Source organism: Podarcis pityusensis, assembly GCF_964106645.2.
Source record: "Podarcis pityusensis genome assembly, chromosome: 3".
NCBI lineage: Eukaryota > Metazoa > Chordata > Lepidosauria > Squamata > Lacertidae > Podarcis > Podarcis pityusensis.
In genome coordinates, this window is record NC_138026.1 from 83,766,115 (window position 1) to 83,789,285 (window position 23,171).

Sequence of the window (23,171 nt, forward strand, 5' to 3'; positions counted from 1 at the left end):
TTGACTTCCAAAACCAAACTGCGGCTTCTGATTGGCTGCAAGAATATCCTGCAGCCAATCAGAAGCCACGGAAGCCCCATCAGACTTTCGGGTTCCAAAAGAACGTTTGCAAACTGGAACAATCACTTCCGGGTTTTCGGTGCTTGGGAGCCAAAACATCTGAGTTCCAGGGCATTCAAGATCCAAGGTACGACTGTACTGAAAACCAGTTGCTGGGTGCCAACAGTGGGAAAGGGCTACAAGCTCTGCTTGTGGACTTCTCAACAATTATCTGGCTGGCCAATGTTGGAAACAGCTCTGAACTAGGCGGCCCTTTCATCTGATCCAGAAAGGCTTCTTTTATAGTATCTGTCATCAACACAGACCCCTCTGGAAACAGTCAATCATGAACATTACCTAGCACAGCTGAGAAAATAGGCAGGAGTTAATACTACACACACACACACAGAGAGAGAGAGAGAGAGAGAGAGAGAGAGAGAAGATGGTGTTAGTTTGCTAGAAACAGAGAGGAAGTGAAATCTCTAGACAGCTCAGCAAAGAGAAAAGTGGAATCTCCATACAGTACAACGGAGTGATCTTGTTGCTGAACTAAAACAAAAAATACTGATTATAAATTCATTATTCAGCTTGTCACTGGGTTTCCCCTGCTATATATAAACTGTAGAAGTATTAACAACCAGAGATGATTATGGTGACAGGTGCATGCCTGATTTTCTGCTTAAAAAACTCTCAAAAGTTGCAATGCCACACCACTTGCTTTGCATTCACTTCCTTACTTCACCACATGCTCCAGAATCTGAAGACCAAAGTGTCTGACAATAGCAGTCTGTGTTATCTCGGCCAACTTCAGTCCACAGGGAACACATACTGGGCTCTTTTCTTTAAACTCTTCACAGAACTAAAAAAGAGCAAGAATTATTTTTTTAAGCAAACAAGAACATTCATATTTAATTATTTATTACATTTTGTCAGAGTTGTTTCCAGATCCTAGCTCACAGAGGATCACGCTAGCCAGCGATCATTAAATAAAAGTCTTTATTGAGTTACAGTTTCCATTCTCAAGCTGCTGCGTGCAACCCTACGTCTAATGGTTAGATCGGCGAAGCTCCATCTGAGTCTCCGCCCCTTGTACACCAACTTAATATCCTAGCCTTGCTCCACCTTTTCCGCCTGACTGTTCTTCTCTGGGTCCCTCTGCCCCCCGGGGTCTCTTCCTTCCGGGATTCCTCTGACGCTGACCCCCCTGACTCTTCTCCCTCCTTTCGGCGGGCTTTAGGACCTGGCTCCCTTTCCGGGCTGCCTACTGCGCCACCTTCCTGTGCATTTGAACTTGTCGCGCGCGCCCAACCTTCCACCTTCCGTCTGACCGTTTCTTCGCTCCCCGATGGAGGTGTGGCCACTCCTGACTCGTGCCCTCCCCCCTGTTGTGAGCTGCCAGCGCTTGATCCCTGGCGCCCTTCCTCTTCCCTGCTCTCTGGCGGTGACGCTGGTCCCGATTTCCAACTGCTCCCCTCTGAGTCCCCTCTGGCTCTATCTTCCTGGGGTGTCCCCCTAGGCTCCCCCCTTGCCCTGGCCACTGGTGCTCCTTTCTGTGAATCTTCTGATTCACTGGAAAGACTCGGAGATCTCGGGTCGTCGTCATCACTCATCTTTTCTTCTGCCTCCTCCCCCTCGCTCTCTGTTTCCTCCCTTGCCCTTGCCTCTGCTCCTGAACCCCTGACATCCATCCCCCCCTCGAAGCCCCCTCTTCCCCCCCTCCCCTCCTTCCGGTGCGGGATCTGGGTGCTGCTGTGTCAGGGGGACGAATGTCGGATACAGTTCGCTTCCCGTGGCGGGCCGCCATCCGGTCTTCCGGTTCTTCCTCCCTGCTCTCGTTGACGACGGTCACCTCCGCTTCCATCTCTGTGCCGCCGTGCTCGAAACCCGGGTCGTCCCCGAAAACGTCCATGTCCGTCTCTCCCTCGTTGCCTTCTGGAGACGTTGCTCGTCCTGGACCCTCCAGCCACCTTCTGCGGAACTGCTCCTCTGGTCGATCATCCCACCAATACGAGGGTTCTGAAGCAGATCCCGAGGGTGACCCCTCCGGGGAACGGGCGTCTCGTGTCGGTTCCTCGTCCGAGTCGAACCCCCGGAACGTGCTGGCTGAAAGCGTGGGCGTGAAAAGCCAGTCGTCGAAAAAGTCTGCTGGCATTGGCCTATGTGGGAAGAGGGCATGAAACTCTTCTTTGAGCAGAGGTTCGTCTAAAGCGTAGCCCGGCACCCAGCTGTTGGCACTGGCCGGGGTGCCCTCCTTGGCGAGAAGGTATTCTACCCCCTCTTCCCCCCACCTGGAGTCCAAAATCTCCGTGACTTCGTTGATGCGCTCCTCCTGTGCCACTCCCCCTTGCCCGGTTCTCTCTCGGAGCGGACCCGGTGCCGTTCCTGGTTCCTGAAACCTGTGAGGTGCCTTGTAGGGAGTGAGCACCGATCTGTGGAACACCGGATGCATTCTGGAACCCTCCGGAAGAGCCAGCCTGAAAGCCACCGGGTTGACCTGTTCTTCGACTTGGTAGGGCCCCAGTTGTTTATGCCCTAGTTTCTTCTTCGCCAACGACCTGGCCGGCACTGCGTGGGCTGCTAACCAGACCCAGTCTCCCACATGGATCTCTTCGCCAACCCTTCTGTGTTTGTCCGCTTGTACCTTGTATGCGTGTTTAGCCAGCTCCAGGTGCCGCCGCAGCTGATCGTGGACCTCCTGCAACTCCGACGCGAACGCATCTGCTGTCTGCGGCTCCCCCTCCCCCATTCTTTCCAGTCCCGGGAAGGTTCTGGGGTGCCTCCCGTTGTTGGCGAAGAACGGCGTGACCCCCGTGGACACGTGCTTCGTGTTGTTGTAGGCGAACTCGGCGAGAGGCAGGTAATCCACCCACGTCGCAGGCTGTTGATTCGCATAACATCTCAGGTACTGCTGCATGATGGCATTGACCCGCTCCGCTTGCCCGTTGGTCTGCGGGTGTCTAGCCGACGCCAGGTTGATCTTGACGTTCAGGAAGCCCATCAGCCTCTGCCAGAAGTTCGAGATGAACTGTCGCCCTCGGTCGGACAGAATAGACCGCGGCAGACCGTGAACCTTGAACACGTGGTCTATGAACAGTTTGGCGGTTTGTTCCGCCGTGGCCACCTTCGCACACGGAATGAAATGTGCCATCTTGGAGAACAAGTCCACCACCACCAGCACAGCCGTCTTGCCCCTCGAGCTGGGCAGATCCGTGACAAAGTCCAGGGCCACTCTCTCCCATGGTTCGAACGGAGTTTGCAGCGGTTCCAGCAGTCCGGCCGGCGGTCTGTGCACTGGTTTGGCCCTCTGGCAGGTGTCACACCTCGCCACGTAGTCCGCGACTTCCCCTCTCATTCCGGGCCACCAGAAGTCTCTGGCTACTAATTCCACCGTCTTCTCCTTGCCAAAGTGCCCGGCAGTGGGCGCGTCGTGCAGCTGCTGCAGTACCTTGGCGCGAAGTTCGTCTCCCGGCACGTAGATGGCCCCTTTACGGATGAGCAAACCATCTCGCAGCTGGAACTCGTCGGTCGCTGCCGTGCCCCTGTGCACCTCTGCCATCTTTGCTTGCGCGAAGGAGTCATCCTGCAACGCTCGTCGCACCGCATCCAGGTCAACTGTTGCCGCCGCGCACGCCCACACTGTCGGTGCGAAGATGTGCATGGCGGCCGCTGGCGTTGCCTCCTCCAGATACTGTGGCTTACGGGAGAGAGCATCCGCCATGATGTTGGTGTCCCCCGGGACATATTCTATTCGGAAGTCGAAATTCGCAAAGAACTCAGCCCAACGTATCTGCCTCTGGTTCAGGAACTGTGCCGTGCGCCAGTGCTCTAGATTCTTGTGGTCCGTGCAGACCTGCACCGTGTGCTTGGCGCCGATCAGGAAGTGCCTCCACGCTTTGAACGCTGCATGAATGGCCAGCAACTCCCTGTCCCAGATGGTGTAGTTCTGTTCGGACTTGCTGAGCTTCCTTGAATAAAACGCTCCCGGCCTCCAAACCCCCTGCGGGTCTTTCTGCAGCAGGACTGCTCCCACGGCTCTGTCCGAAGCGTCTGTCTCCACCCTCATCGGCCTGCTGGGGTTGACATGAAGCAGCTGCTCTTCCGATGCGAAGAGACGCTTGAGTGCCTGAAAGGACTGCTCCGCCTGCTCTGTCCAGATGAACTTCTTTTTCTTGGAGCTGAGCGTGTCCGTGATGGCCGCTGTCTGCATCGCAAAGCCTTTGATAAACTTGCGATAGAAGTTCGCGAAGCCGACAAACCGTTGGACCTCCTTCCGGTTGCGTGGGCTTTTCCAATCCAACACTGCTCGGACCTTGGCGCTGTCCATGGCGAGCCCTTTATCAGACAACTTGTAGCCCAGGAAATCCACCTCCGTCACGTCGAATTGGCACTTCTCCAGCTTGGCGTAAAGCCTATGTTGCTGTAGCCTGCTCAGCACTTCCTTGACGTGTCTGTCATGCTCCTGCTGCGATTCCGAAAAGATCAGGATGTCATCCAAGAAACAGACGCACGTCTTGTAGAGGAGCCCCGCCAACACGTGATGCATGAAAGCTTGAAAAACGTGGGAGCCATTTTGCAATCCAAAAGGCATAACTCTATATTCGTAGGTGCCCAGGGGCGTGAACATGGCTGTCTTCCACTCATCTCCTTCCCGCATGCGAATGAGGTTGTATGCCCCTCGCAGGTCCAACTTGGTGAACACTCTGCCCTTCCGTACCTTTGCGAGGAGGTCGTCGATTCGGGGCATGGGGAAGTCCGATGGCTTGGTCACACTGTTCAAGATGCGAAAGTCCACTACAAGTCTTTTTTGGGACGTGTCCCGCTTCTTAACAAAGAATACCGGACTGCCCCCCGCTGCCTTGGACTCTCGGATGAAACCGCGCTCCAAATTATGATCTATGAACTCTTTGAGTTCCTGCAGTTCGTCCTCAGACATGGAATACAGCTTCCCTTTGGGCAGCGCCGCCCCCGGCAGCAGGTCAATTTTGCAGTCATATGGTCTGTGGGGGGGTAGCCTGTCTGCCTCCTTCTCGCAGAAAACCTCCAAAAATTCCGCGTACTTGTGGGGAACCGCTTGCAGCGTGCCTAGCTGCAGCTGTGACTCCTCTTCCCCTCCTTCCTGCCTGGGCACGATGCAGTGTTCAGCGCAAAAGGAAGAGCCGAAGGTCAGCTGCCTCTGGTACCAAGCCAGCGTCGGGCTGTGCTTGTCCAGCCAACTCATGCCCAATACAATGGGCGTGTCCGATAGTTGAGTGACATTGAAGCTGATGATTTCCCTGTGATTCCCAAGTCGCATCACCATTGGTGGCGTCTGCTTCACCACTTGCCCCCCTAGCAGCTCCCTGCCATCCACCGTGACAACCTGCAGGGGCAGCGTGGCAGGCAGCAACTGTATAGCGTGCCGGTCGACAAAGTCCTGCCCTATAAAGTCCGCATTGCTTCCGGAGTCAATGGTGATTGGCACGTCCATGGTGATTCCATTGGGCAGCTGGAGCGACGCGGTGAGCCTCACTACCGGTTTGGGCGGGAGGGGGTCCATGGGCTGTAAAATCTCTGGGGACTGCTTCACTGACACGTCTGGCTGGGCCCCAGTGCCTCTTCCTCCAACCAGACTCCTTCGTTTCCCTGCTGTGGTTGTCCTTGCTGCGTTGCTGCAGTTACCATTGCTGAGGCTGCAGTGTGCTTGTGGAGCCTCTGGGGACACTCTTTCGCCATATGCTGTGGATCATCGCAGATGTAACACTTCCTGTTCCCTCTAGGAGGCTTCGCTTTCACTGCTGCCGGTGCTAGGGCTCTGGCTGCTGACTGAGCCCTTGCACCTCCAACCTCCATAGGTTCCGCTCCTCCTCCTGGCGGAGGCGTGGATTGCGCACGCGCTGCTTCTCTGGGAAGGAAGGAGGAGCCCCTGGCTGGTTCGCGCCCTCCACGCCCTTCGCCACTGCTCCACGGACGTCCTTCCAGCCGCACCCCCACCGCCAGCACCCTCTGAACGATCTCCTGCGTGGTCCGGGGTCTCTCCCCCCTCGCAATTTCATCTTTAACCGAGCCGTGCAATCCCTCCCAAAACAGGTCTCTTACAGGAGCCGAATCTCTGTCCCATTCCAGAGCACTGACCAAAGCGAAAAAGCGGGCATGGTACTGCCTTACGCTGGCCCTCCCTTGCTTCAGTCCATGTATCTGCTGCCGAGCAAGATCCACGTCAGTGCTTGACAAAAAGCACCCATCCATCGCTTTAATAAAGGCATCCGCATTTTGGAGCGCCGGATCCTTATCTCTCCACAAATTGCGCAGCCATGCTTTAGCATCTCCATGCAAATGGGACATGATGAATCCCACCTTCTCTTGCTCATCTCTAAAGTCTTTGTTCAGCAGTTGCAGTGCACACATTACATCTGCTCTAAAGTTGGGGTACTGTTGCAAATTCCCATCGAAGTGAGAGACCAAACCGCCTGTTCGTCTCCCCAACCCAATCCCCTCCGGTTTGGGTGTCAGTTGCCCTTGCTTCGTAAGCACTTCCAACCTGACCTGGAGATCCCTGTAGGCGGCAGCTGCGTCCTCCTCTCTCTTCCTGGATGCAAGAGCCTCGGCATTCAGGCGCGACACTGCTTCTCTGAGTTCCACTATCTGCTGTTCGGCTGTCATGTTGTCTGCCGTTCGTGAGCTCGCTAGTAGGCACCCGCTTTCTCTCCTCTCCGCGAGGCTGTAGATGCCCACAATTTAAGTGATGGAGCTTACTGTCAGAGTTGTTTCCAGATCCTAGCTCACAGAGGATCACGCTAGCCAGCGATCATTAAATAAAAGTCTTTATTGAGTTACAGTTTCCATTCTCAAGCTGCTGCGTGCAACCCTACGTCTAATGGTTAGATCGGCGAAGCTCCATCTGAGTCTCCGCCCCTTGTACACCAACTTAATATCCTAGCCTTGCTCCACCTTTTCCGCCTGACTGTTCTTCTTTGGGTCCCTCTGCCCCCCGGGGTCTCTTCCTTCCGGGATTCCTCTGACGCTGACGCTGACCCCCCTGACTCTTCTCCCTCCTTTCGGCGGGCTTTAGGACCTGGCTCCCTTTCCGGGCTGCCTACTGCGCCACCTTCCTGTGCATTTGAACTTGTCGCGCGCGCCCAACCTTCCACCTTCCGTCTGACCGTTTCTTCGCTCCCCGATGGAGGTGTGGCCACTCCTGACTCGTGCCCTCCCCCCTGTTGTGAGCTGCCAGCGCTTGATCCCTGGCGCCCTTCCTCTTCCCTGCTCTCTGGCGGTGACGCTGGTCCCGATTTCCAACTGCTCCCCTCTGAGTCCCCTCTGGCTCTATCTTCCTGGGGTGTCCCCCTAGGCTCCCCCCTTGCCCTGGCCACTGGTGCTCCTTTCTGTGAATCTTCTGATTCACTGGAAAGACTCGGAGATCTCGGGTCGTCGTCATCACTCATCTTTTCTTCTGCCTCCTCCCCCTCGCTCTCTGTTTCCTCCCTTGCCCTTGCCTCTGCTCCTGAACCCCTGACACATTTATATCCTGCCTTTCCTCCAATGAGCTCAGGCATCCCACATGGCTCTTCCCCAACCTTTTATCCTTACCATAACCCTGTGAAGTAGGTTTGGCAGAGATGCATAACTGAAGGTTTGAACCTGAATCTCCACAGCCCTATTCTACCCATTACACCACACTGGTTCAAAAAATATCCGCCCTCCAAGATAATGCAGAGAAAGATGTGTGAGAAGGCCAGTGCTTGGTTTTCAAATAAACTGAAAGGAAATCCCCTCACACTTGTTTTGAGAATACAAAGGGCTTGTTAAGGCAACAAAGCATATGGTACTGTAATGTGCACCAACAGCCAAAACTCTGAAGCATATAATGGTTTTGAATGCAACCTTTAGGGTTTATAACCAGTAAAACTGCTGTTCTTACTACTCCTTTTTTCACTTTCTATTTTAATATGTGAAACACACACACAAATCTCAGTGGACTCCTCCTTCCCCCATACTTGTGGGGGGTTTTCCACGTAAGAACTGATAAGCTCTGTGCTACACAGACAACTGTGCACACATCAATTACATTACGCCCACTACAGCTTTATTTTGCCTGTCTTCTCTCTGGTAATTTCATTTATTGTGTCAATTCACAAAGCTTGTAACCAAAACCATTCTCCCTTCACCAAGTTAGAGCACTTCTCCTCAATTGTCTATATACATTAATTCATTGCTTTCTGCATCAACCTCAAGTTGCTACAGATTACGCTAAAGGCTGTCTGCTATGCCCTCATATAAGTCTCTTATCTCTCTGTCGCTGCTGTTTATGCCTCTTTTATTCCGTTTTCCTACTCCTGTCTTTGCTCATCATTCCACAACCATTATGCCACCAACATCTTTCCCCTCCTGGTTTAACACCCTTTGCAGAAATCCTGCTTCTCTGGGGCTATCCTAGTATCACCTCGAATGGAAATGGAAATGCAACCAATGTTATTCTGCTTCATCCAGGGTTATGTCATCTCTTTTAATTCTGGCAGGGCTCTTCTGTGCGCAATACAGAGAGAACCTATTCAAGTAGAAATACCAGGGAGGTGCAGTGGTTGGACCTAGTGGGTCCCCACTCTGCCACGAAGCAAACTGGGTGATCTTGGGCCAGTCACTACCTCTCAGGCTAACGTACCTCACAGGGTTGTCATCAGGACAAAATGGGGAAGAGGTAAACTATGTATAGCACCTCAAACTTCTCAGAGCTGCCTCCCCTAGCACTTCTACTACTGGATACTGGCATACTCAGGAACCAAACGTTTTGTGTCTTTTGTAGGAAATGTATACTTTTTGTGCATTCTGCAATGGGATATAAATGCAACACAGAAACCAAACAAAAACTGGTTTGGCTTTACATGACCTGCATCTGTTGATTTTTAATTTGTCAGCGCAGTTGGACTCTTGGGTGGGGGAGGGAGTGAGAGAAAGGAGGAGGAAGGTGGCAATCCCAATATAACAATCCCTGCCGCCCCCCAGCATCTGTTCCCCTTTTATATCTGCCTGCTTCTTGGGAGAAAAGCAATGACAAACCTAGACAGCATCTTAAAAAGCAGAGGCATCATCTTGCCAACAAAGGTCCGTATAGTTAAAGCTATGGTTTTCTCAGTAATGATGTATGGAAGTGACAGCTGGACCATAAAGAAGGCTGATCACCAAAGAATTGATGCTTTTGAATTATGGTGCTGGAGGAGACTCTTGAGAGTCCCATGGACTGCAAGAAGATCAAACGCATCCATTCTTAAGGAAATCAGCCCTGAGTGCTCACTGGAAGGACAGATCGTGAAGCTGAGGCTCCAATACTTTGGCCACCTCATGAGAAGAGAAGACTCCCTGGAAAAGACCCTGATTTTGGGAAAGATGGAGGGCACAAGGAGAAGGGGACAACAGACTAAACGACTAAGCAACAAAATCTGCCTTGCACTGTCGAGATCGCACCCAGCGGGCACACTCGCACATTGCCACACTCCCAGGTGAGCGCGGAGAGTCCGCGGAGGAGGCAAGGGGTTTTTTGCTCCCGCTCACCACTGTAGGAAGCCGGCCATGCAGGATGCTCAGCCCCCTGCAATGGAGACACCCGGCCACGTGGGCCCCAGGGCGGGCGAGGGGGCAGCATGGCCGTGGAGCGACACCACACTCTGGAAGAAGAGAGGTCGAGGCTCCCCACGGCGGGCAACCCCTTTCGAAAGCGGAGAGGCCTCGGGGGGCAGAAACCGCCGCAGTTTCTGCTTTGCATACGGAAAGCCAACGAGGCACGACCTGCATCCGAAGGAGCAGCGGTGCGAGAGGCGCACGGGGGTCCCGAGCTGGCGCCGGCGCCGGCCATGTGTCTGGCTGCCACCCATCCCGGCTCCCCTCAGGCAGCCCCCCACCCCAAAAACAACCCCGCGCCCGGCCTCAGGGGGCTCTTCGGGAGGCGGAGGCGCGGCGGTACCTTGAGGGCCTCCAGGCGGTACCGCTGCGTGGAGGCCGGGTCCATCATCACCGTCACCGCCTTCACGAGCTGCTCGCAGAGGGTGCTCACCGGGTCCCACGACATGTTGCTGCGTGGCTGGGGTGGGGGCAGGCTGGGGAGCGGGGGGAGAGGAAAGCCGCTGTTGCCCCGGGCAACCGGGCTCGGGGAGAGTAAGGGGAGCAACGCTGCGCCGGGTGCGACGGCCAAAGTGGCGTAGTGCGCAGGCGCAGGCGACCCCGGCGACCTTTTTTCGCACACGCTTCTTAAACGCCGGCAGTGAATGCGATAGTAGCTCTACGATCGTCATGTAGAGATAGGAAAGTTTAGAGAGGCTTCGTTGTTTGACGTGGAACTTTCGGGTTGCTTCAGGCTCGCTCCTGTAATTTTTTTTTAAAACTTTTAGTCCACGCATCTTTCTCATAAAGTAAGACTTGGACTAGAAATAACACCTCTCTCTGCCTCTACTTTTTATTGGAGGGGGGAATACTTTGCCGCCCCGTTCAGCTAGCATAATGGATTTCAGCTAGTTTTCTAGTTTTCTTCCTAGGAACGAAAGTAACTCTTTCCCTAGAAAGTAACTCTTTCAGCTAGAAAGAGTTACTTTCTAGGGAAAGAGTTACTTTCGTCCTTAGGAAGAAAAGAGAAGTCTAATGAGCCCCGTGAGTTTGCTTTTTGTGTATGTCCGCAGTAAATCTATGCATCAATTGAAACAATAATAAGCGGCATAACCCGTTTCTGACGTGTAGTGATAGAATTGTAAAGTAATGCATGCGTGCTTTTTTATTTTATTTTAAATTGGGGTTATTGTCAGCTTCCACTGTCCCTGAACGAGCAGCTATCACTTTTATCCCTCTCCGAAAGTGATCACACGACCGGGGGTGGAATCCAGAAAGTCCACAGAGCAGCTCAAGGAATTGCCAGTCTAACATTTCTACATCTATCATCCCGCTAGTTTGGTGAAGGAGAGTCGCGTCACGGTGTCCCTGAAAGAATGACGTAATCGATGTCCTTCCACTACGGGGCGGAGGGAAATCCGTTCTCGGTCTATCTAGCCCGTGGCCTTCTTTCCGCCCCCCCCGAAGACTACATTTCCCAATATGCATTGCGGTATAACCAAGTGCGTTCGAGGCGCGGAGGTAGTTAAAGGCATGCTGGGAGTTGTATTCCCTTCGGCGTGAAGGCGGGAGTGTTAGCGGCTGAGGCAGCTGAACAAGCCTGTACTTGTTCAGCCTCCGCGCACCCCACCTGCGGCTCTCAAGCCGAACCCGGCTCTGTTCTCCGCCTCCTCGCCGTGGCGGCCCCGCGTGGCCCGCCATGTCTCGCGGGCGGGAGCGGGTGGTGGCTTTGGCGGACATGGACTGCTTCTACATGCAGGTGGAGCAGCGCCTGGAGCCCAGCCTGCGCGGGAAGCCGTGCGCCGTGGTGCAGTACAAGACGTGGAAAGGCGGCGGGTACGGAGCTGCTGCTGCTGCTGCTTGGCCCTGCTAGCTTTGCTGCTCTGCTCGTGTCGGCGGAATGAGGTGGGAGGAGGAGGATCTTGACCGAGGAGCTGGGGGAAAGGGCCGTGCGGCTCAGTGGTCAGAGCAAAAGGCTTTAATCACCGGCACCCCCAGGGAGGGCTGACAAATCCAGAAATCCTGCTGAGTTGCTGCTGCCGCCCCAACCGGTGCTGATCGATCGATGTGTGGTCGATCTAGGGCGGCTTCCTAAGTTGCTCTCCCCCCCCTCAATTGCTTCCCCGCGTTGTGTTTTGTTTTTAAACTTCTTCCAAACAAGCCACAAAAAACTAGCATGCCAGGGTGTAACGTTTAAGCCTCGCTGGCTCCTTGCTGTGCTCGTTTTTATGTTTCTGCTTGCAGGGGGTTTCTTCGGCATTAAACATGAAACCTTCAGCCTTGAGACAGGACTGTCCATTCAGGCGCCTCATTCTGCTACATGTGTAGAGCAGATCCTATTCCCACCCAGAAATGGCAGTGGGAGAATATGGTTTCGTGAATGTTTTCTGGTATCAGTTCAAGGGTTTTCTGCTGATTTCAAAGAGCAAATGTTCTCGCCAGGCTGGCTCCCAGCTCAGCCTGGGTTTCCTAGGGTTTCTCTGGACTATAGACACCTGCTCCTTCCTGTGACCCATGTTTGTTTTTCTTTATCTGCTCCCCCCAAAATGATAGGATGCGTTCCTGCACACTCCCAGTCTACCACTCCCAGTCTAAAATGGACTTCGGTTTTCACCTCTCAGGGTGGGAAAGCCAAATGCAGCATAATGGAATCCACTTCCCCGAGTCATTATACAACTAACAATGATATATTTCTGGACCCAATTTGATTCTAGTATTCCATAAACTATTTATAGTCTTCCACCTGCCTCTCAATATCTCCTCAAAACCTTTAAAAATGTACCTTCCTCTTAAGATGGCTAAAGATGCAAGAAAAACTCTCCTTTCTTTTAAGCTACAGTAATTTGTAGGTGGTTTTTTTTTTTAACATGTTAATTTGTTAAAGACTCATTATCTAATGCTAAACTGAACCAAAAAAGTGCCTGGGTTTGTGTGTGTCTTTCATTGTCTTAAATCCATAACTTAATAGCTCATCATTTCTCCCTCACCCAACTTAGAATCATTGCAGTGAGCTACGAAGCTCGTGCTTTTGGAGTTACCAGAAACATGTTTGCTGCTGATGCAAAGAAACTATGTCCGGATCTCCTGTTAGCGCGAGTACCAGAGGCCCATGGGAAAGCGGATCTCACCAAGTAAGCCCAGGATTGATTATTACTTGCAGCTATTGCTGTCCATGTGATTGTGAAGTATTCTGAAACAAAATAGGGTTCAGAATGGTTACAGATCAGCTATTCTTTTGATGAGTTTTCTGCTTTGTGGCTTAGGTTTGCTTTTTGGAAAGTTTTTGGAATCCTCTTTTGCTGTCTCTTTTCCAATGTGGATACAGTTTGTTTATTCTGGGTCTTCAGGCAGCAGTTTCTCTAGAAATTATTTTTACCGTTCTTTGCAAATTGAACAGTCCAGGCTTTCTTCAGAGTACAGTGGTACCTCAGGTTAAGTACTTAATTCGTTCCGGAGGTCCTTACTTAACCTGAAACTGTTCTTAACCTGAAGCACCACTTTAGCTAATGGGGCCTCCTGCTGCTGTCGCGCCGCCAGAGCACGATTTCTGTTCTCATCCTGAAGCAAAGTTCTTAACCTGAAGCACTATTTCTGGGTTAGCAGAGTCTGTAACCTGAAGCGTATGTAACCTGAAGTGTATGTAACCTGAGGTACCACTGTATAGTGAACTGAGCTCAATATTTTTTCAGCTAGAGTTTATCTGTAATAGGTAAGATAGCTCTGTTAGCAGCATACAGGGTGGGGGGACGACAACTTCTACTTTCTGGTGTACCACTGTTGATGGCGTATTGCTAATTAGTTACCCCAATTATCAGTTAAGATGGAATGGGAATATTAGAGCATTGTTGGGTCTCCTTCCCACGTAGGTACCGAGAAGCCAGCGTGGAGGTGATGGAAGTGATGTCACGCTTTGCTGTGATTGAACGTGCCAGCATTGATGAAGCCTACATGGATTTAACTAGCGCTGTGCAGGAAAGGCTTCAGAAGATGAAAGGGCAGGCTATTGAAGCAGAGCTGTTGGCAACTACCTACATCCAAGGATTGCCAGACAGCCTCACAGCAGAAGAGAATACAGGCAACAAAGGTATTGCATGCCTTCAGACATACTGTTCCACTCTTTTACTTCAACTTCCCTTGCTCTTAATCCTGTGTAGATTATAATTCTATACAGAGGTATTTTCATTCTCAAACTTGTGTGCCTACAGAAGAGCATGGTGATGGTCTGGAGCCAATCCACGACTCCCAGGTTTAGCATATATTTTTCTTTTTCTCTTTGCTTCGGTGTTCATGTGAGAGTACTAAAGGTTTGAAGGGATGGTATGAAATTGGAAGTGTGCCCTTCAGAGGTAATGGATATGGTACCATAGCATTTTCTTCTTGAGCTGCAGCTTATAATACAAGTATATTTTCTCTATTTTGTCACTTTCTAATCTTTCGCGCACTTCTTGTTCAGCTTTGTAAGACCAGATTAATTTGACCTCAGCAAAATGTTCCCTAAGAAGAAACCCTAAGATGTCTGCTTTCCAACCTGCAGCAGGAACAAAGGAAGGTGATTAGTCCGCTGCTGAAAGGCCAGTATTGCAGTGGAGAGATCTGGGGAAAGGTTAAGAGTAAAAGCAGTAGGAATTGCCAAAACTGATGTACTTTGAGAGAGCTTATTGCTCAAGTCTGTGTGGCTATTTTCCATGTGGCTATTGTCTTTAGTTCAGTTCCAAATTTGGAAATTTATTTTAAGCCATTTCAGTTTACAGTGGTACCTCGGGATGTGAACGGGATCTGTTCCGGAGCCCCGTTCGCATCCTGAAGCGAACGTAACAAGCGACGGCACGCGTGGGCAGGCTGCGTTTTGCTGCTTCCGCACATGCACATGACGTCATTTTGAGCGTCTGGCATGTACAAGCGGCGAAACCCGGAAGTAACGTTCTCCATTACTTCCGGGTTGCCACGGAGCGCAACTCGAACGTGCTCAACCCGAAGCACATTCAACCCGAGGTATGATTGTATTGCACATCTTCAGCTACCTTGCTACTAGTGTTAGAACATCTTTTAAAGGCCAAATGGTATGAAACTTCCCTGTTGAGAGAGCTGTATGCTAGGTTGTGTGTTGCACTCTTACCTTGATTAATCTAATCTTTGAGACTTGCCTAAAGGGTAGCCCTCCTTTGGCTGCAAACATTTTTACAAAAATCAAAACCATTTCCCCCCTCCTGCCTCCTCCTGTTTATTTGCTTGCCCTGCAAGTTTTCTTTCTTTCTTTCTTTCTTTCTTTCTTTCTTTCTTTCTATCTATCTTTCTTTCTTTCTTTCTTTCGTGGGCTTATTTGACCAAGGGTGGCCTTATAAAGAACTTTCTGATTTCTTCCTGTTTTCTTCTTCACTAGATGTTTTACAACACTGTGTGCTTTTTGTAGCTTTCCTGATCTGTCACTCTGTCGTGACAATAATTCTTCTTTCAAGATTGGAGATAGGTTGCTTTGTGTTCCCTTTTAGAAGAACTGCGGGAACGTGGTTTGCGACAGTGGCTTGAATCATTGCCTTTCGGAGATCCCAGCAGTCCAGAGCTGCAGCTGACTGTGGGAGCTGTCATTATGGAAGAAATGAGGGCAGCTGTGGAATCTGTCACTGGATTTAGGTGTTCTGCTGGCATTTCTCACAACAAGGTATGTGTAAGACCAGCATGTTTGTGGTTTTGAACTCAGCACTACTAAAGCAGTGTACCTCTTGGCCTCTCTATGTATTCAGTGGAATCTGTGCTGAACAGATGATTATTGTGACCTGGCACAGAAAACAGTAATGGAGGAATCAGGATAGGATTAGACCCAATAATTGTAGTAAATACCATCAGCAATCTGGTTTTGGTAAAATGTATTTTTATGAACAGCTCCAGAATGTGGGATTGGATGATGTGATGGACTGAAGATTTTGGCATCTGATGCAGAGCAGGATTAACAGGAATACATCTCCAGGTTGAGCCTCTTGTAAGCTTCCTAGACATAGATGTGTGGCTAGCTAATTGAGTTATTCGATAGGTTTCAACTGATTAGATCACATTTGTGTGGACCTAGTCAGTTACTAATGGCAATTGCCTCTGAACCTTCAAGCTGGAATGAAGTATTCTGATTCAGAAGCTTCTTGTTACAGCATCCAGGCACAACATCTTATTGTGTTTCTTGCTCTAAAACTAATGGCACTTTTAGAGAAGAGAGAGGGAGAGATGATGCAAGTTGTAATAACAAAAAACATGGAGTTAGCCATTCCTGCCCTAGGTGATAACTGTATTGATGCCACAGGTGGAGGCCAGGATACCTAGCACCCGAGAGTGAGAATAGTAGATTTCCTCTTCCACACAGCTATTCTGCAAAATGCTAGAATTTAGTGTATATAGTAGACCTTAGAGGTAGTACTATTTATTTGATTAGTATTATTCTGTATTCAAAATATTAGAAATAAACAAATTGTTGTTAGATCTTTCAGCCACAGACAAAAGTCATATACCCAAATAAAAAGAGGGTATCATTGTATGAGGTTTCCTTTGCGGAGACAAGATTAGCCCAGATAATAAGTGCTGAAGCAGTAAATGTTTTTAGAGTAGAGATTCTCTTCTCCCTGCCACCAAACTTTTGGTTTAAGAAATTCAGCAGGACGTAATTATTCTTTGATTATAAGAACCAAAATCTGACAGTATGAGAGATTTTCTATCCCTCTAGCGCCACAAATGCTATGTCTAGTTTCATTTAATTTTGAATTCCTTTCTAAAAACACTGGGTGTGATTTGGAAAAGAAAACAATCCATGGTAACATTTGAAAACATAAACTGCCAGCTCATTACTTGCAGTATTTGTGTATTAAATTCAGCCTTTTCTCTAAGATGACAAAATAAACTCTGATAGACCAGGTGTGTGTTGGAAACCCAATTTGGAAAGCCAAGCTTCCTAAATTGGATACTTTCTTTATTCTAGGTATTAGCAAAGCTGGCCTGTGGTCTCAACAAGCCTAATCGTCAGACTCTGGTGTCACAGGGTTCCGTCCCTCAGCTCTTTAGCAAGATGCCAATCAGCAACATGTATGTAAAACTGATGATCTGCTTCTAGAAGCCCCATGTGAGATTGCACTCATGAATCTCGGAACTAGCATTTTTCTTCTGCACATTATTGTTTAGGGGTATTCTAGGTATACTGTAAGCATCAGACCAATGGCAGTCAAGAGATAATAATAAGAATGGATGCTAGAGAAAAAAAATTTCTTGTGCAAGCGCCAGAATTTGGGGAGCCATAATTATTTTTCAGCCATCCTTCCTTTGTGCAAAAATTGATAAACTATCAATATTTTTATATGCCAGTTTATTATTAGGGAGTGGACTGGGATTTTTCAGGCCTTGTTGCAAATGTAAATGAATTCTAATAAATATGTGGTGCTGTTTTATTATATTATCTTCCCAGTTGATTTCTTCTCCTGCACATACTAGTGTAGGTAAGGAAGAGGCTACTTGTTAATTTCTTGCTCCGTTGGGATGTCTCAAAAAGCCAAGTTTTGCATTGCTTTTTCTCCTTGTCCTGCTTATCTATCTGCCTTCTGCTAGCTGGTACACAAGAACCTGTGTCTGAAGACTTCTGCCTTTTTACACATGACAGCTTTCCTTTTCTCCCATAGCCGCAACCTTGGAGGGAAGCTTGGGGCCTCTATCACTGAACTACTGGGAGTGGAGTATGTAGGAGAGCTGATCCAGTTCAGCGAATCACAGCTTCAGACCCACTTTGGAGAGAAGACTGGGTAAGTTGCTCACTAAACTTCTGGCCTCTGCTACATATTCAGGTTCCATTCATGTTTATGCTGCTGAGGATTCTGCTCAAGACAGGGTCTGTCTTGAGTTTCCAAAGTCTCATTTCTACTGAGAACTTGACACAAACACATTAAGAGGCAGTGCATTTGCTTAAAGCCAGATGAAACATCTACAAGATTCAGGGAAGATTGCAGCATGTGCATTTTTAAAAAGCTCACTTCAGTCATTGCATTGAAGTAACACTTAATATGACAAAATAACAAAAGGGAAGCAAATATTATGCATATACTGTGCAAATTCTATAGCGGTAGCTGTGTTAGCTGCAGCAAAAAGAGACTATTTAGTCGCTTTAAAGACTGACAGATTTATTATGGCACAAGCTTTCAAAGGATAGTCTGTTTCATCAGATGCATATGGAGTGTCATCCTCAGGTGATAGATATGTAATAGAGACTGTTGTTTTCACTGTCCAAATGTTCTATTCATGGTCACCCATAACAGGAAGCTGCAGTTTATTTAACATATTCGCTTCTACAGCAGATGAGGTCATGTTATTACATATTTATCCAAGTGGGACAGCAGAGTTTATCTGACTCCGTTAACCCAATAAGGCTATTATGAAATCAAAACAATATACCCTCTGGGGGTTTTATACAGAGGGCTGTAGTATAAACACTGACAACTGGGAAACACTGGCCTGTGAGCGTTCCAAATGGAGAACAGCCTTTCCCAAAGGTGTCATGGGTTCTGAAGATGCTCAAACTCGGGACGAAAGGGAGAAACACACTAAGAGGAAGGCATGCTTGGCAAACCCTCACCATGATCAATTCCCGCCCGGAAACCTATGTCCCCACTGTGGAAGGATGTGTAGATCCAGAATTGGCCTCTACACGCACTTACGGACTCACTGCTAAGACCATGTTTATGGAAGACAGTTGTCCTCGGCTACAAGTAATCACCAAAAGAAAAAAAATACAGATGGTAGCAGTGGATTATGTCATCAACTGTCTTTTGGACATAAAATTGATGCTGATCTACCAGGATCATACTTCCATGTTCTTCCCATAATATCCAGCTTGGTCCTTGCTATTGATTCACTGCACCCCAGCAAAATATGTCATAGCAGATTAGGGTGCATCACTAATAGCCACTCCATGCAGTTTGTATACCAATATCTATTCAGATGTGCTGTTAAGTGGCAGAGACACTTATGATAGGGACTTCTCATTTGCCTTGCCTGTATTCTCTTTAGAATCTAACTCTTGGACTTGATCCTCATCTCCATTGATTTGTGTGCAGGTGCCAGATATATTGGATGTCTCTAAGTAAACAAGTAACATTTCCAACCTTGGAACCACTTATTTATTCAGCTCGGGTTTCTATATATGCTTTGCAGCTCCTGGTTGTATGACTTGTGCAGAGGGATGGAGCATGAGCCTGTGAAACCTAGACAATTGCCCAAATCCATTGGCTGTAGTAAGAATTTCCGCGGAAAAACAGCTTTGGTTACTCAGAAGCAGGTAAGAGAGTGTCCAGAGAGCCGAACCAAGTTTGTCCTGAGAGCAGGAATAAAAGATAAGGCAGCACACATTGCTGCACCCTTTCTCAAACCTAATTTGGTCATCACCTTTCAGCATCACTTTGCTCTGAAATGGTCAATAAATTGTTGAAGAATTCTATCAATGGGGAGGGGAGTGCCAAATGTCTCTTGTGACCTGCTGATGAGCTAATGTAGCAGAGGAGGAATTATTCCTTGGACCATGATCTCTCTCTGCGGTGCTAGCAAATGAGATCCTTCTTCCATTTTAGCATCTAGCGCAGTGTCCTGTCCTTTGAGCATTCTGTAACCACATCTTTCCCTGCAATTGAATTGCTCCATGGCAACATTTCTGATCATTTCAAGATTATTTTATTTATTAAATTTCTATACTGCCCTTCATCCCAAGACCATAGGGTGCTTTACAATATAGAAACACAAACAAAACCAGAAACGGAAACAGTACTCTCCCCCTACAGTATAGTTTAGAGATCCGAAAGCTTTTGTTGTTCTTCTTGGCTTTCCATCTGATAAAAATGTCCTGTGGATGTTCCTTGCATATTTTGGTTTTCTATTTGTAGTAAACTGAGCAATGTCCCAAGACAATAATAAAAAACACAGTAATTATGTATGTAGGTACAGCATTGGCTTCTGCAGCTGGCCTTGGAGCTGGAGGAGAGACTGAACAAGGACAGAGATCAAGTAAGTAGGGAAAGATAGAGGTCCTATTATCTCATTGAGTACTTGATGTCTGAAGGAGATCTGTGTGAATTGGGCTGAGAAGTGCAAGTGTGCCTGCCTCTGGTAACCATACATATCATTTGACTGGATGTAGCTTGCTAGAGGTCTGAAGTAATTAAGTATCTTCAGCAAATCAGAGTATGTCCCCTCAACCTGTTCTGGGTCGTCGTCGTCCCCGACCCCCGTCCTCTGTAGTAGATTTGGGAGCAGGGATGGAGTCGAAGAGGAGGATTAAGCCCCATCACAGAAGTGGATGTCATTCCACTTGTGCCATTATTTAGTTAGCATATGAAGCCTCTGGGTGGTATATCCATCTTTCCACTAAGCACTGACTGGACCTTGACCAGCTCATTTTATTAAGCTGACTAAAGTGTGTGCCTTTAGATCACTTCCTGAAAATAACACAGATACATCCCTTTTTAGCATTGGGCTTTCCTTACAGATGTTGTCACGGTTGTGGTGAGCTGCTCATGAGTACTGAGCTCTTGTTAAAGACTAGAGTTCCTTATAGTCTTCCTACATTTTTAGCTTCAATGGAGAATCATGGAGAAAGACAGTAGGGTTAAGCTCCGTACTGGAACACATCTGGATTAATCCAGCCCAGGCAAACTCTGGCCCTCCAGATGTTTGGGACTACAATTCCCATCATCCCTAGCTAACAGGACCAGTGGTCAGGGATGGTGGGAATTGTAGTCCCAAACATCTGGAGGGCCGGAGTTTGCCTATGCCTGATCCAGCCTGATATCCACTACCCCTTTTTAAGAATGTCCTCCTAAAATCCAAGTTATTGATATCTGAAGTATTTCTTGTCAGGATTCTTATGTACTGTATATCTTTCTTCCAACAGAACAACCGCGTAGCTAAACAGCTGACTATTGGGATCCATATGCAGGGCTATAAACATGCCAACAGCTTATCCCGCTGCTGTGCCTTAGCAAATTATGACGCCCATAAAATCAGCAGAGATGCTTTTGTGCTAATCCAGAACTGCAATACTGCAGGTGGCCAGCAGGCTGCATGGTGAGAACTTTTTTCCCCCTTGGACACAAGAGTGTTACTGCAGAGGAGGAAATGTTAGCTTTATCCCTTCTTCCAATGTACATATTGCAGAGTCTGTGCTAGAACAGAAAATGAACTACTAGTGGGCTGGACAGCCACGCTGTTAAGGCAAATATTTATGATATGAGAACATTTATTCCGATTAGAGCTAAGATGAGGGTTGCTCATCACATATCCTTGGGCCAGCTTCTTCCACGCTTAGCAAATTGTTGAAAAATATCTGTGCAACCTTATTTTTTGAGTTTACTCCCTTTGAATTGTTTGCTAATGTGCCCTCGCCTACAGGTCTCCTCCAATTACACTTCTTCAGCTTTCTGCGAGCAAGTTTTCAGAAGCTCATGCTTCCTCCGTGAACATTACATCCTTCCTGACGACTGACAACCAAGGTACCCAAGCCACTTGCACCAGTGCATCCAGCCCAAATGGCAAGTCCATTGAAAGCCCCAAAAAGGAGACCCTCAAGAAGACAACCAATCCTATTCAGATGCTTTTTCAAAGGGCAGTGGAAAAGAAACAGGCCCAGGCTATGGTTAGGAACTCTCTTCCTGGTGTCAGCAATGAAATGAACTTACCATCAGTACCAGAGTCCAGTATCTGTCAGGATAAACGACTCACTCCCATTAACAGCCAGATTCCAAAAGTTCCTGTGGAACAAAGTATCACCAGGAGCGACCCAGACTGCATGCAGAAACAGCTCTTGGTAGAGCAGTCTGTGGCCAACTCTGAAGCAGGGCTCCTGGAGACCCCTTTAGAAACAGAAGTGCCTGAGGTCTCTTCAGAGCTCCCTGATCTGTGCAAGGAAAAGGAAGTGCATCCTGCTGCTGGAATTTCCCAGGTAGGGGCTGATAGTTGGGCTCTTCAGCCCTGTACTGGTGACACGATGCTGTGCGAGAAATGTAATCAACAGGTGTTGGTATGGGAGTTCACAGAACACTCGGACTACCACTTTGCTGTGGAGCTGCAGAATTCTTTCTCAGGAACTGACTCCTTCAGACCATCTTTGCCTCCCCCCAGCCCCCCAGCTAAGGGCAAAAGTAAACAGAAGACACACACAGCCTCTAGGGCCAAAAGGCCAAGGCAAAGCACAGATAGGACTTTGGACTTCTTTTTTAAGCGGTCACCTCCTTAGGATGAAGCTCATCTGAGCAGCTTATCTTGGAAAAAGAAGGCGCAACTTTATTTGCCTTTATCTATCTTATATCCATAAGTAAATAAATAAACAAACAAACAGGATAATAAATTGTTTCAAACAGGTGCTTGGAAAGCTACAGGACTCCATGTTGTTACGAGACCCTGCACTTGGTAGTCAAGGTTGTTATGCCTTCTGCAGCACTTTCTTGCTCTGTAGCTTCAGATGGTGGCAGATGTCGCATCAAGGTGCCATATTAACAATACTACCAATTTATGGTAGTCATTGGGGCAGTCTCTAGTCAAACTGTCCCCTCCACAGGACCATCTTTACATTGTATGTCATTCATTTGTTTGAGTATTTTAAACTTGTAAACTGCCTTGGCAGAAGGGAGGTTTTAAATGCAATAGTCATGCCTTGGGTTACAGACACTTCAGGTTGCGTTTTTTCGGGTTACGGACCGCCAAAACCCAGAAGTACTGGAACGGGTTACTTCCGGGTTTCGGCGGATGCGCAGAAACACCAAATTGCAACCTGCGCATGCGCAGACATGCCACTGCGGGTTGCGAACGCTGTGAGTTGCGAACGTGCATCCTGCACGGATCATGTTCACAACCCGAGTGTCCACTGTACAGTCCATGCTTTTGAAGATCTAGAGAGGTGCTGCTCATGGGCTTTTACTATGGTGGGGATTGCCCTTCCATAGGCACTTTGAGGAAGACAGTCGTTAGAGTTGAATGGATGCTGGAATATGCATTGCGCAAGTCCACATGTGCCCATTTGACCACTTTGATCAGCGGAATTGGTGCTATCTAGGTGCTATGTGATAACTGTTCTGCATTTTAAAGAATTTGATTGTTTAGTGTGGCAGCACCTGCACTTTGGAAACCGCCCCCCCCCCCCCGCCTACTGAGATTAAGAAAGCGCCTTCATGGTACTCTTTTCATCATCTGCTAAAAACATTCTTGTTTAGACAAGCCTAACCAGATGCATAGAAAGCTGAGGTGATTTTAATCTGTCTTTAATATTTTAACTTGTGTATTTTAAAGTATGCTTGTGAATTTTTCCACGTTGAGGTGTGTTTGTTTTTACAATCGAGTGGTGTATAAATTTTATGAAATAAATAAAGTGTAGAAACCAGTGTATACATATGGAAAGTTGAGGCAAATCTATAACATCTGTACTTTAATTTGATGGCTTGATTAAATATCTACTTGATGAGTATAGGTTTTATCTATATGAAAAAGCAGGACCTTATTTAAATAAAGTTGTCCAGTATGATTTAGGGTGTTTTACACCTTTAACTTTCCTACCTGGA

The 23,171-nt window shown here is 48.3% G+C and overlaps 2 protein-coding genes across 5 annotated transcripts in view; one reads left to right on the plus strand and one right to left on the minus strand.

Annotated features, from left to right (window-relative positions):
• The window catches only part of XPO5 (exportin 5), a 43,686-nt gene extending 33,453 nt beyond the window's left edge, over positions 1–10,233 (minus strand). Inside the window, exons 1-2 of one of the 2 annotated variants that reach the window (XM_081000105.1) lie at positions 9,974–10,233; positions 777–898 (exon numbers count right to left, since the gene is read on the minus strand). In XM_081000105.1, coding sequence (XP_080856231.1) covers positions 777–898; positions 9,974–10,078 — 227 coding nt within the window. In that variant the 5' untranslated portion in view covers positions 10,079–10,233. The remainder of the gene's footprint in view (positions 1–776; positions 899–9,973) is intronic. The other variant, XM_081000104.1, reaches the window with a different exon arrangement.
• A 575-nt stretch (positions 10,234–10,808) lies between these two features.
• POLH (DNA polymerase eta) lies at positions 10,809–21,992 on the plus strand. Of its 3 annotated transcripts, none has more exons than XM_081000173.1 (10): positions 10,809–11,130; positions 12,606–12,740; positions 13,476–13,693; positions 15,099–15,268; positions 16,568–16,671; positions 17,259–17,378; positions 18,784–18,907; positions 19,561–19,626; positions 20,513–20,685; positions 21,010–21,992. In XM_081000173.1, the coding sequence occupies exons 2-10, from the start codon at positions 12,655–12,657 to the stop codon at positions 21,851–21,853; spliced, it is 1,905 nt and encodes a 634-aa protein (XP_080856299.1). In that variant the 5' UTR covers positions 10,809–11,130; positions 12,606–12,654; the 3' UTR covers positions 21,854–21,992. The 3 variants fall into 3 exon arrangements, with proteins under 3 accessions (XP_080856299.1, XP_080856297.1, XP_080856298.1); XM_081000171.1 differs by lacking the exon at positions 10,809–11,130 and adding an exon at positions 11,193–11,445; XM_081000172.1 differs by lacking the exon at positions 10,809–11,130 and adding an exon at positions 11,380–11,514.
• Positions 21,993–23,171: the final 1,179 nt, after the last annotated feature.

Coding starts and splice junctions, on each gene's coding strand:
- POLH (XM_081000171.1), top strand. CDS start 11,309: ATGTCTCGCGGGCGGGAGCGGGTGGTGGCTTTGGCGGACATGGACTGC. Junction 18,908..19,560: donor CTTTGGTTACTCAGAAGCAG/GTAAGAGAGTGT, acceptor TTATGTATGTAG/GTACAGCATTGGCTTCTGCA. Junction 20,686..21,009: donor GGTGGCCAGCAGGCTGCATG/GTGAGAACTTTT, acceptor CCTCGCCTACAG/GTCTCCTCCAATTACACTTC.